The 12,343-nt window shown below is 40.0% G+C and overlaps 1 protein-coding gene and 1 long non-coding RNA gene across 2 annotated transcripts; one reads left to right on the top strand and one right to left on the bottom strand.

The window, feature by feature from the left end:
* Positions 1 to 1,049: 1,049 nt before the first annotated feature.
* LOC121389185 (putative protein TPRXL) lies at positions 1,050 to 1,586 on the bottom strand. Its single transcript, XM_041520790.1, has one exon. The coding sequence runs from the start codon at positions 1,584 to 1,586 to the stop codon at positions 1,050 to 1,052; it is 537 nt and encodes a 178-aa protein (XP_041376724.1).
* A 99-nt stretch (positions 1,587 to 1,685) lies between these two features.
* On the top strand, positions 1,686 to 10,380 carry LOC121388942. Its single transcript, XR_005960025.1, has 2 exons — positions 1,686 to 1,746; positions 9,956 to 10,380. It is a non-coding gene; the product is annotated as an uncharacterized LOC121388942 (long non-coding RNA).
* Positions 10,381 to 12,343: the final 1,963 nt, after the last annotated feature.

Here is a 12,343-nt window from a genome sequence, read left to right as displayed (position 1 = left end):
GCCCACTATACTTCATCTAAATTTTCCCGTACGAAACACTGTTTGCATCTAATACAATTAATAATACTTAATTATCATATACTATAAACTATGTTGAAAGAAAACAATTTAACATGTGCATTTATGTTGAAGTGATTGATGTATACTGCACAGGCGTTTTATTAAGTGCTGCTTTAGTTATATTTTTTGTGTCTATTTTGAGATACAAAATCCGGCAGGCGGACTATATATTGAGATGCATACTAGTCTACGGTTAGTTGAAACGAGGCGGTGTTACCAGTCTATGTTCTCCTGAAAATCGACTCAGTCTTTCAAAAATGTGGCTCTTCAGATTCGAGTGTGTGCTACTAGTAAGTGTCCGTGGATTCTTTTTAACATGAATATGCAGTGGATATATAATTCCACTTACCGTGTATATTTGTATATTAATTAGACTTATTCGTGCTAACGAAGTTTTATATTATTTATGTTTTTAGTATGAGAAATAATGAGAGAAGAAGAATAGGCGGGAGAGGGAGTGGATCAGAAAAAAAAGAGAAAGACAAATAGGCGACGGACCGACGGACGGACAGGCAGACAGGCAGAGAGACAGAATGACTGACAGACAGACAGGCAGACAGGCAGACAGGCAAACAGAGATCCAGATATTCACATGAATGGATGAATGAATGATTGGATGGATGATGGATGGATGGCTGGATGTATGGATGGATGGATGGATGGATGGATGGATGGATGGATGTATGGATGGATGGATGGATGGATGGATGGATAGCGAGAGAAACAGAGAGAGAGACAAACACAGAGATACAGAGAGAGAGACAAAGATAGATAGACACAGAGAGAGAGACAGACAGACAGACAGGCAGGCAGACAGACAGACAGAGACAGACAGAGAGAGAGAGACAGGCAGAGAGAGAGAGAGAGAGAGAGAGAGAGAGAGAGAGAGAGAGAGAGAGAGAGAGAGAGAGAGAGAGAGAGAGAGAGAGAGAGAACACTAAGTGTTAATTCTTTCTTGTTATTTTCAGCTCGTTGTTCTAACACTAGCACTAGTAACTACAGCGCCCGCACACGGGGGACACGGAGCACACGGAGCACACGGGGGACACAAAAAGGAAGGACACGGAGGCGGGAATGCAGCACACGGAGGTGGACACGGAGGAGGAGCGCACGGTGGGGGGCACGGAGGAGGACACGGAGGCGGAGGGCATGGAGGAGAAGGGCACGGTGGGGGTCATGGCGGAGGAGGGCACGCAGCACACGGTGGAGGAGGGCACGCAGCACACGGTGAAGGACACGGAGGAGGGCACGGAGAAGGAGAACACGGAGGGGGAGGGCACGGAGGGGGAGAGCACGGAGGAGGACACGGAGGAGGGCACGGAGGCGGAGGGCACGGAGGAGGAGGGCACGGAGGGGGAGAGCACGGAGGAGGAGGACACGGAGGTGGAGGGCATGGTGGAGGAGGGCACGGAGGCGGAGAGCACGGTGGAGGAGGGCACGGAGGCGGAGGGCACGGAGGAGGGCACGGAGGGGGAGAGCACGGAGGAGGAGGACACGGAGGTGGAGGGCACGGAGGTGGAGGGCATGGTGGAGGAGGGCACGGAGGAGGAGAGCACGGTGGAGGAGGGCACGGAGGCGGAGGGCACGGAGGAGGGCACGGAGGCGGAGGGCACGGCGGAGGGCACGGAGGAGGGCACGGAGGTGGAGGGCACGGAGGCGGAGAGCACGGAGGAGGACATGGAGCAGGTAAGAATCATTTTTCATTGAAATTCAATATAATGACAGGTTGTATACATCTTCATATGAAGTAAATAGTCTTGTTGCCTTAAGTGCCATCATCATATATTCATATACAATATATCTATATTCAGTATGTACTGATTAACAGAAGTGGGGTGGATCTTTCATTTCAGGCAATGTGTCTAGAAATTACCTTGAAAAGTCAGGCAATGTGTATATTGCCTGAAATATTTAGGCAATATACAGATTGCCTGAGTGAATCAGTTACTTTACAGATTGCCTGATATTAGTACTTTGCTTGATGAAAAAGCATCCTTACAAAATGTATAAATTCTAAATTTCCTCACTAGAAAAAAGCGCTCTCGTCCACAATATAAAATAATCTTTGTTACAAATTCTTTGATTAATTTCTATGTACGAATGAATTTATCATTGTACAAAAATAACAAACCAAGAAAAATAAGTTCAGTATCAACCTCTAACCGATATCCACGATAAAACCATTCAGGATTTTCACTTCCTTTGAAAATATAACTCGCTTTAATATAAGCATTTTTGTCAGCATTCGGCAGTCATGGGTTAAGAACTTAAAAATTGCATTTCGCAGTTATTAAATGCACCACCCTTTCTTACATGTACATTATAAGATGTTTACGACTAACATAACCTTTTTGATGACTAAAATTACATATCAAAGATATATTCCTGTTTATAATATCAATATCTGTACAAACAAGGTATTTGTTGCCGCTCTAATGTTTGTAATAATCCAAACCATATTTCATCTTCAAATAATTTCGAAGAATGAAATGTAATTGCTACAGATATTATCATACGACCACAAACACAATTTAGTGTTCAATAAATGTTTGAGACATCACAGAAGCTTTTGGTAGTGTTTGCTAGTGCCCTGTGTATTATAGTAATACAGCTGATACTTTCCACTAGCCCAGACCAAGAATTGACTAGCCGGGACCGGGGGCTGGTGGCTTTGTCGAACTCTAACAATGGATATGTAGTCACTAATATTCTAAACAACAAAAAGAATAATTGTGCAAGTTTTTGTTAGACGGGAACATCTTATAATAGCTGTAAATTTAGTGCAGTCTCTTTAATATCAGGAGCGAATGCGGGTTTTTTTTAGGGAGGGTGCAATTTGTAATAGAGGAATCTTTAGTATTCATTGTTTAAAAAGGGCACCTACATTATTCAAAAGTACTCTAACGTGAATTATCTATAACGTAATTTTCCATGTTCCCCTAAAAATTGCATTGTATTCATTTATAAAAAATTGCATTGTATTCATCTATCAAAAATTGCATTGTATTCATGTATCAAAAATTGCATTGTATTCATCTGTCAAAAACTGCATTGTATTCATCTATCAAAAACTGCATTATATTCATCTGTCAAAATCTGTCAAAAACTGTATTGTATTCATCTGTTACAAATTGCATTGTATTCATCTGTCAAAAATTGCATTGTATTCATCTATCAAAAACTGCATTGTATTCATCTATCAAAAACTGCATTGTATTCATCTATCAAAAATTGCATTGTATTCATCTGTCAAACAGTGGTTGTTTTCGGAGTACATCGAATTTATGGGGATGCGCACCCGCATCACTCTCCCTTAATATCCATCCTAAGACATTGTGACGGAACATGCTCTTAAATTTGTTTCGCCTGTGGCGATTTTAATTGTGTTAGAGGGCCGTGTGCAGTTCATTGCACGTAGCCCAAGTGGGAAACTTGTTGCGTAATACTTCGCGCGATCGGGCATTCCAATATGCACTTAGTCCAGCTGTGGAGGCCATGTGGCGAGTAGTTACGTAATACCTCTGCGAGTGCGGTTTCGACGACCGTGATTTGGCGACGATGGCGTCAGTAAGTCTGACGATCAGAGAGAAATAATACCGCTTGGTCGCGGTGGAAATATCAGATGATAGGGGGAGGTACCGCCTTGTACCCCCAGGCGAATTCTGATTTTATAATAAATAGCTAGTTTTTAGAGAGATGGGGGAGAACCAAAAAGGAAGGTATCTCGGGGGAACGTGTCCGTCCGGACTGGTAAATATATTATTTCTGCTCTGTTGTATAACCTTGATGTGATTGATGTGACTTTTAATATTTAATACTGTATTATACCAATATTCTTTAGACAGTGTCTTCGGTCATCTGACGAAGTAAATCGTAGACTTTTTGTTCTAACATTATACGAGTATTTGGTAATATAAAGCTTAGCCAGTCATCCTAGAAGACCTAGGTAAACTGTAGGTTATTGTCTTTATTGTGATAGGTACCAGTATTAATTCTGTGTTACAAGGTTACTGAATGAGTAGTTAGGGTTAATTAAAAATTAACCCGTTAGGAATAGAGCTGTAATTCCTTTATCAATTAAGTTCCCCTGGAAGCGTCTCTAAATCATCACACGTTACTGAACGAGTAGTAAGGGTTAATTAAATATTAACCAGTTAGGAATGGTGTTGTAATTCCCTTATTAATTAACTTCTCCTGGAAGCGTTGCTCAATTATCACACGTGTGGGTGTTGTGTCACGGTGAAGTGATTCGCATATTGTGTAACTAGACACCTAGAGATTAACTAATTAAGTGATCAGTTCTGGGTTGTTATTATTGTTGTTATTAATTAATTACTACGGCTGTACATTTGTCAGCGTAGGTTAATACAGATTCCAAAGTGTATTGTGTTTTGTTGTGTTTCTAGTGAACTAACTTGCTATAATAATATATACTTTATATAAGATCGTATCTCTGATCATACCTAGAGACGAGCCATACTAGGGTTTAACAGCCTGTTACACAGAGATCTAATAGATATACAGTTAGGAGAGATATTTTGATAATCGTGTTTTATTCAGTTACGGGAATTATAGAATCCCCGTGACAGGAGTAGAAAATTGGGGCGCTCGTCCCGGATCTGAAACGGGACATGCATATTTAAAAAAGTATTGTTTGTAAATGGGGGCTTTATAAATAATTTTTACAAATTACCAGAAGTAGCAACGTTGTTCACTAGAAAATTAATTAATAATAAGTGCGTCATATCTAAACATGGATAAGAATTTGCTGGATAGGCCTACGCTCAGTGTAGTGGAGATTAAGCGAGCACGTAAGGCCGAGTTAGTTGAAATCGCGGGTGAGCGAGAAATTGATTTAACATCAGCTAAAACCTTAGGTGATATAAAGACAATTATTATCCAGGAAGTTTTTGGTGATAGGCCTGTTATGGGAGACAGTGAGATTGTTCCAGAGATAGAGATAAATGAGTTAAGTGTGGAACAACAATTAGCTTTTATAAAGCTTGAGTACGAAAGAGAAGAACGTGCATTAGATAGAGAGAGAGAAGAGAGAGATAGAGAGAGAGATAGAGATAGAGAGAGAGAAAAAGAAGATAGAGAGAGGGATAGAGAGAGAGAAAGAGAAGAGAGGGATAGAGAGAAAGAAAATAGAGATAGAGAAGATAGAGAGAGGGAGAGAGAGAGAGAGAGAGAGAGAGAGAGAGAGAGAGAGAAGAGAAGAGAGAGAGATAGAGAAGATAGACATAGAGATAGAGAAAGAGAAGAGAGGGATAGAGAGAGAGAGAGAGAAAGAGAAGAGAGGGATAGAGAATTCCAGTTAGAAAAATTAAAAGTGGAACATGAGTTAAAGTTGAATACTGAAGAAGTTAGACGTGAGGCAGGAAATGGTTTTAACATGTCGGAGGCTTATAGATCAGTGCCTGTATTTGATGACCAGGAGGTAGATGTGTTCTTCCAACTTTTTGAACGGGCCGCTAAGCAGCTAAATTGGCCGCAGTCTAAGTGGACATTGTTAGCCGTGTCTAAGTTTAAGGGGAAGGCTAGTGTAGCTTATAATTCAATGAGTGATGAGCTAGCAAGTCAGTACGACCTAGTTAAGGCGGCAGTGTTGAGGGCGTATGAATTACGTCCTGAGGATTATCGTTTACGGTATAGCGAGTTGAGAAAAACGCAGGGTCAGTCTTATAGTGAGTTTGTGGCTAAGAAGGCAGGGATGTTTGATAAATGGGTGATTTCTCATCAGGTAGAGTCATATACCGAGTTACGGGAGTTGTTGATCTTACAGGACATTAAAAATGGATTACCAGTTAGCTTACGTATTCATTTAGAGGATCGTGATGTCAAAAGGATAGAGGAGGCAGGCATAGTGGCAGATGATTACGTGTTAATACACAAAGCTCAGGCAGTACAGGGTAGCTCTTTACAACAGGGTGATAAGAAGAAATTTCAGCCAGGTTTTTCCCGGGAAAGTAACTATCGGGGAGAGTCATCTAGTTGGTCAGCTAGTCAGGCAAGGAATGCACCTGGTGGGCAAAGTAAGGATAGACCTGCATTATCAGCCAATGCACGAACCTTTCGTCCACATTGCAGTTACTGTAAAAAGGATAACCATCTTATCGGGGACTGTTTTAAAAGGAAACGCGATAATGCGCAAGTGGTCGGTTTAGTGAGGTCAGCTCCGTTAGCGAGAGAGTTAATGGTTAGTCCCATGGCAGAGAAAGTAAACCCGTATGTGTCCACTGGTATGGTTTGTGATGTGAAACAAGAATTGAGTCCTAAGGCTATATCAATCTATAGAGATACCGGGTGTAGTCAGAGTTTGATCACGCAAGAGAGTTTAGCTGGTATTGAAAATTCAGACATAGGACGTAGTTTGGCCTTAACCTCGGTTACTGGAGAAAAAATGGTTGTCCGGTTACATAAGGTTTTCTTGTGTTCGAAGTTTGTGACGGGACCAGTCGTTATGGGTGTTGTGAAGGACTTGCCTGTTGAAAACATAGGAGTTTTGTTGGGTAATGATTTGACTAGTCAGTGTTGTCAGCCGACATGTGACCAATTGTTAATTAAAGACAGCCCTTTACCAATAGAAGAGAGTGAGGTTGATGAGGTTAGATATCCTGCGTGTGTAAAGACTAGGGCTATGGCCAGTAGGTTAGCACGAGACCCAGAGGATATTTGTGATTTGTCTGATACGTGTGTGACCCATGAAATTGGAGTGGATGAGGTTATCAGTAAAAGGGTAGATAAGTCAACTGAGGAATTAAATGTGGTGGAACCGGTTGATCTCCCGCAGAGAGGAAATGAACCAGTTGTATTTGATAGAGGGGATTTACCTTGTAATAGACAAGAGTTAGTACTAGAGCAGGGGGCTGATCCAAATTTGTTGGCAGCTCGCACTACCTTGTTAACTGTGGACAAGGGAGTATTAATGAATAAGAGAGTTAGAGATAGGAAGGCTAGGAAGCAACTGAGCCATGCTCAGAGCAAAATAAAATCAGTGTTTGATAGGAAGACTAAGAGTCGGGAATTTAAACCAGGGGATAAGGTGCTGCTGTACCTTCCCATTAAACGGGGTTCTGTGCAGAACAGGTATTTCGGGCCCTATGTTGTGCACAAACGGGTTAATGAGACAGGGTATGTGATAAACACTCCTGATAGGGTTAGGAAAAGTAGGTATTGTCACATCAATTTGCTAAAAGGTTATTTTGACAGACTGCCGATAGTTCCAGAGAGACCGGTCCAAACTGAGAGTCACTCAATTTCCTGTGATGACGTCAAGACTGCAGAGGTCAAGTTGGCCAACGGCCAGATCCTAGCAGACTTGAACCCCCAGCGAGCAAAGTTGACTACGTTGAAACAAGACAAAGTTTCCATTTGTCAGGACCTTCCAACGGTTACCAACACCTTAAGCCAGGATATGCGCTTGGAACCCAACGCTACCCCGATTCGACAGCATGCCTATCGGAGAAAACCTGGAAAACGTGCGCCACTGAAAAAGAAGGAAACGAAGTCCCAGTGGTCAGATGAATGCGAGAAGTCATTCAACCGTCTCAAGCAGAGGCGCTACTCGTCTCCCGTGATGGCAGCACCAGACTACCGAATGCCGTTCAAGCTAGCTGTGGGTGCCAGTGACGTGGGTGCTGGAGCTGTGCTGTTCCAAGAAGACGAAGACGGACGGGACCATCCTAATGAAAGCCTCCAACCAGAGAGTTTCGAGATGGAGTCTTCTTCTGCAAGAATACCCAATTACCATTGGACATATCAAGGGCACATCCAATGTAATCGCTGATGCCCTGTCCCGAAGTTGAACGTTATGATAATGTGTTGACATTCTTTATTTCTGTTTTGTTTATATATATTTTATTTGTATACCAGGGACTCAGAGACTCAGTGTGATTACTGGTAGTCACCTTATTATTACATGTGTTATAAATGCCCGTATGCGTCGGTTAACGCACCTTTTTGTTTTAATGTAGTATATTTCCCTATTCCTAGAGTAGAGGAAATATCCTTTTTGAGGTGGGGGTGTGTGACGGAACATGCTCTTAAATTTGTTTCGCCTGTGGCGATTTTAATTGTGTTAGAGGGCCGTGTGCAGTTCATTGCACGTAGCCCAGGTGGGCAACTTGTTACGTAATACTTCGCGCGATCGGGCATTCCAATATGCACTTAGTCCAGCTGTGGAGGCCATGTGGCGAGTAGTTACGTAATACCTCTGCGAGTGCGGTTTCGACGACCGTGATTTGGCGACGATGGCGTCAGTAAGTCTGACGATCAAAGAGAAATAATACCGCTTGGTCGCTGTGGAAATATCAGATGATAGGGGGAGGTACCGCCTTGTACCCCCAGGCGAATTCTGATTTTATAATAAATAGCTAGTTTTTAGAGAGATGGGGGAGAACCAAAAAGGAAGGTATCCCGGGGGAACGTGTCCGTCCGGACTGGTAAATATATTATTTCTGCTCTGTTGTATAACCTTGATGTGATTGATGTGACTTTTAATATTTAATACTGTATTATACCAATATTCTTTAGACAGTGTCTTCGGTCATCTGACGAAGTAAATCGTAGACTTTTTTGTTCTAACATTATACGAGTATTTGTAATATAAAGCTTAGCCAGTCATCCTAGAAGACCTAGGTAAACTGTAGGTTATTGTCTTTATTGTGATAGGTACCAGTATTAATTCTGTGTTACAAGGTTACTGAATGAGTAGTTAGGGTTAATTAAAAATTAACCCGTTAGGAATAGAGCTGTAATTCCTTTATCAATTAAGTTCCCCCGGAAGCGTCTCTAAATCATCACACGTTACTGAACGAGTAGTAAGGGTTAATTAAATATTAACCAGTTAGGAATGGTGTTGTAATTCCCTTATTAATTAACTTCTCCTGGAAGCGTTGCTCAATTATCACACGTGTGGGTGTTGTGTCACGGTGAAGTGAATCGCATATTGTGTAACTAGACACCTAGAGATTAACTAATTAAGTGATCAGTTCTGGGTTGTTATTATTGTTGTTATTAATTAACTACTACGGCTGTACATTTGTCAGCGTAGGTTAATACAGATTCCAAAGTGTATTGTGTTTTGTTGTGTTTCTAGTGAACTAACGTGCTATAATAATATATACTTTATATAAGATCGTATCTCTGATCATACCTAGAGACGAGCCATACTAGGGTTTAACAGCCTGTTACAGAGAGATCTAATAGATATACAGTTAGGAGAGATATTTTGATAATCGTGTTTTATTCAGTTACGGGAATTATAGAATCCCCGTGACAGACATATTATATTGAAAACAGTACCGATGATAATACTTCCCTTTGAAACAGTCCAGGAAAGGAAATGAATACACGTGTGTTTAATTATATTTCTTACACACCCATTGATGAGAACACCATGCGCTATTCGTGATAGCACATAGTTGTTTACACATGTACGTGTGTTAATTTCAAGACATACGATTGGCAGCTCCTAGGTGATGACCAGGTCACAAATGCCATATGTCCAATAAAAAAACAGTACTTTGGAAATCGATTACACTGTGACGAATAATTAACCTGGCAATCATGTGTCTGTAACGTGTAAGTCAGCTGCAAGTGCAACGGCTTTAAAATATGTTTTAGTCGAAAAAGATGTTAAAATTTGTTTAAAACCTTGGGGAGGGGGGGGAGGTTTGAGGATATGTAAGAAATATAATAATACATTCGTGTTCGTTAGATATCATCTATCTCACAACTCGTTGTTTAAAAACGTATCAAACTCGTTTTCGCTCGTTAGATACATTTTTAAACAGCTCGCCTTATAACAACTTATTAAAGCGTAATATATTATGTAAATAGCCATCAATGTGTTTACTATAAACAGTTTTAAATGTTGGTTTTGTTTTTCCAGGGAAGAAACACGCTGTCATGAAGTGCGTTGATGGTGACAGTAGTGAGGAGAAGTAAACACTAACTTGAGTGCGAAGGTGTCTGACTGTATCACTCCGCCAGAAAATGACGTATGCCACACAGTGGAAACTAAGATCCGGTTTGGACAATGGGAATTTAGATGGCAATAAAACTGATATGTTTCTGTGACAAATATATACTGTATAGACATACATACTATATATACAGATATTTTATATACAATAAGATCCAGGTTTGGACAATGCAAATTTAGATGGCAATAAAATTGGTATGTTTCTGTGACGCATATCATATAGACAGATATTATATAGACAGATATTTTATACACAATAATATCGTTCACCTTATATTTGTATATACATGATAAAACAAGATTGTATTTAGAATAAAAATATTATAGTTACGCGTCACGCTTTATGATGTTGTAAATATTAACAGGTTCAACATTTGGTCTGTGTCTGCTGAATGCACTAGTTTAACTAGTGATGTTTCAATGATTGATTATATAATCGATAATTGACCGGTTTGGCTCTTCCTATGTGATCATCGATTATAGAAGGTAAAATCAGCCATTTGTAGAATCTATTCTGGTGAGCACGATAATAGGTAATGATTCCGCACCTCTAGATTATAAGACTCCATCATATGTGGTCATGTGGGATACAAAAAGTATACCCGAGGAGGTGAAATTTTCGATCTGGGACGAGGCTTTCTTACATAGCTTTCTTTCATGGGATAGTTCTGTCCTATATACCCGAGGATGAGAGAAATCGTTTTCTTAGTCAAATCTTTGTGTCTGTTTACGGTATTTGTGAACACGTTCAAATATTTGTTTATTGGTATCGCCATTTAACATTTCTCGACTACTTATTATCAATTTTAGAATAAATGGTCAAAATCGTTTGGAGATTTTAAAATAGTTTGTCTTTTTTGGTTATAAATTTGACTTTTAAAGTACTACATGTCTGTCTTAATCTAGTATGTAAAATATTTTCTTTTCGATTTCCGCAGGAGTGGAATGAGGACACTTTGTAAGCATCCTGTTCACAGTAAATAAATGATATGTTCCAGTTAATGTTTGTTTTAATTCAGATTACACAAATGAAACAATATCGGCTGATCATAGTAAGGTGAACCGATATGTCATTCTAACACCAATACCCAGAGTTTTAGATTGCAATAAATATAAGGCATTAAATAACAATACCCAAAATAAACATACCAAATTAAATACAAACATTCTAACATCAAAACATTTTACCTCAAAAGCACTGAAATGTTATGCTTGAATTAGATTAAAATAATTAAATGCATTTCTGAATATCTATAACCCTTCAGCTGTTGTTTATTGTGCTAAAACCATTTCTCTGTACTCGGAACAGAAAACAAAATCTGTTGGGCTAAACATAGTGAGATTTAGAGACCTGAGTACTAATGCATCAGCTTTGAAGGTGGAACTTTTTTCGATCAGTTCCATTTAATCATCAACATATGGTGTTAGTTTGTACATCTATCATGTTCTATATACAGTACACAACCGAACAACAAAGTCGAACAGCAATTCATAGTTTCACGGGGTCTTTATCCCCAGCAATAACTATCCAGCCACTTCTAGAATCTATTTCTTGTCTACTCATACAAACAATGGAGCTGAACGTAGCCCAGAGGTAAAGCGCTTGCCTGATGCGCGGTCGGTCTAGGATCGATCCCCGTAGGTGGCCCACTGGGCTATTTCTCTTTCCAGCCAGTGCACCGCGACTGGTATATCAAAGGCCGTGGTGTGTGCTATCCTCTTTGTGGAATGGTGCATATAAAAGATCCCTTGCTACTAATGGAAAAAACTGTTGCGGGTTTCCTTTCTAAGACTATATATGAGAATTACCAAATGTTTGACATCAAATAACTGATGATTAATAAATCAATGTGATCTAGTGGTATTGTTAAAAAAAAAAAAACTGTATACAAACAACTGGTGAAATGATACTAAATAACAGAATATAGGTGGCAAAACCATGTTTCATATCAATTGTATTACCATTATTTCATGGTTTACATTGGGTGGCAACTATCAGTGGACTAATTGTCAGTCATTCAAAGTATAACAGCAATATCTGTTAAACAATGTACCACGTAGTCCATGTTACTCACTAGTATCTCGCAATTTCAACAATTGCCATATTGACACTTCACAATTAGGCACTTTTCTTTTCCTATTTCTGTTCCAATTTTGAAGTATGCTTGTCCTGTCCCAACAAGACAATAAATCAGGCCCTGTCCGTGCAAACAGACTTCAGTCCTTGCGGAACCGTAGTAGTTCTGTAGCTGAAATACAAAATTCAATTATAATATACATGTAGCTTAATAATAT

Source organism: Gigantopelta aegis, chromosome 14 (assembly GCF_016097555.1).
Source record: "Gigantopelta aegis isolate Gae_Host chromosome 14, Gae_host_genome, whole genome shotgun sequence".
NCBI classification, from domain to species: domain Eukaryota; kingdom Metazoa; phylum Mollusca; class Gastropoda; order Neomphalida; family Peltospiridae; genus Gigantopelta; species Gigantopelta aegis.
The sequence above is the reverse complement of the archived record's forward strand: the minus strand, read 5'-3'. Positions and strand labels throughout refer to the sequence as shown.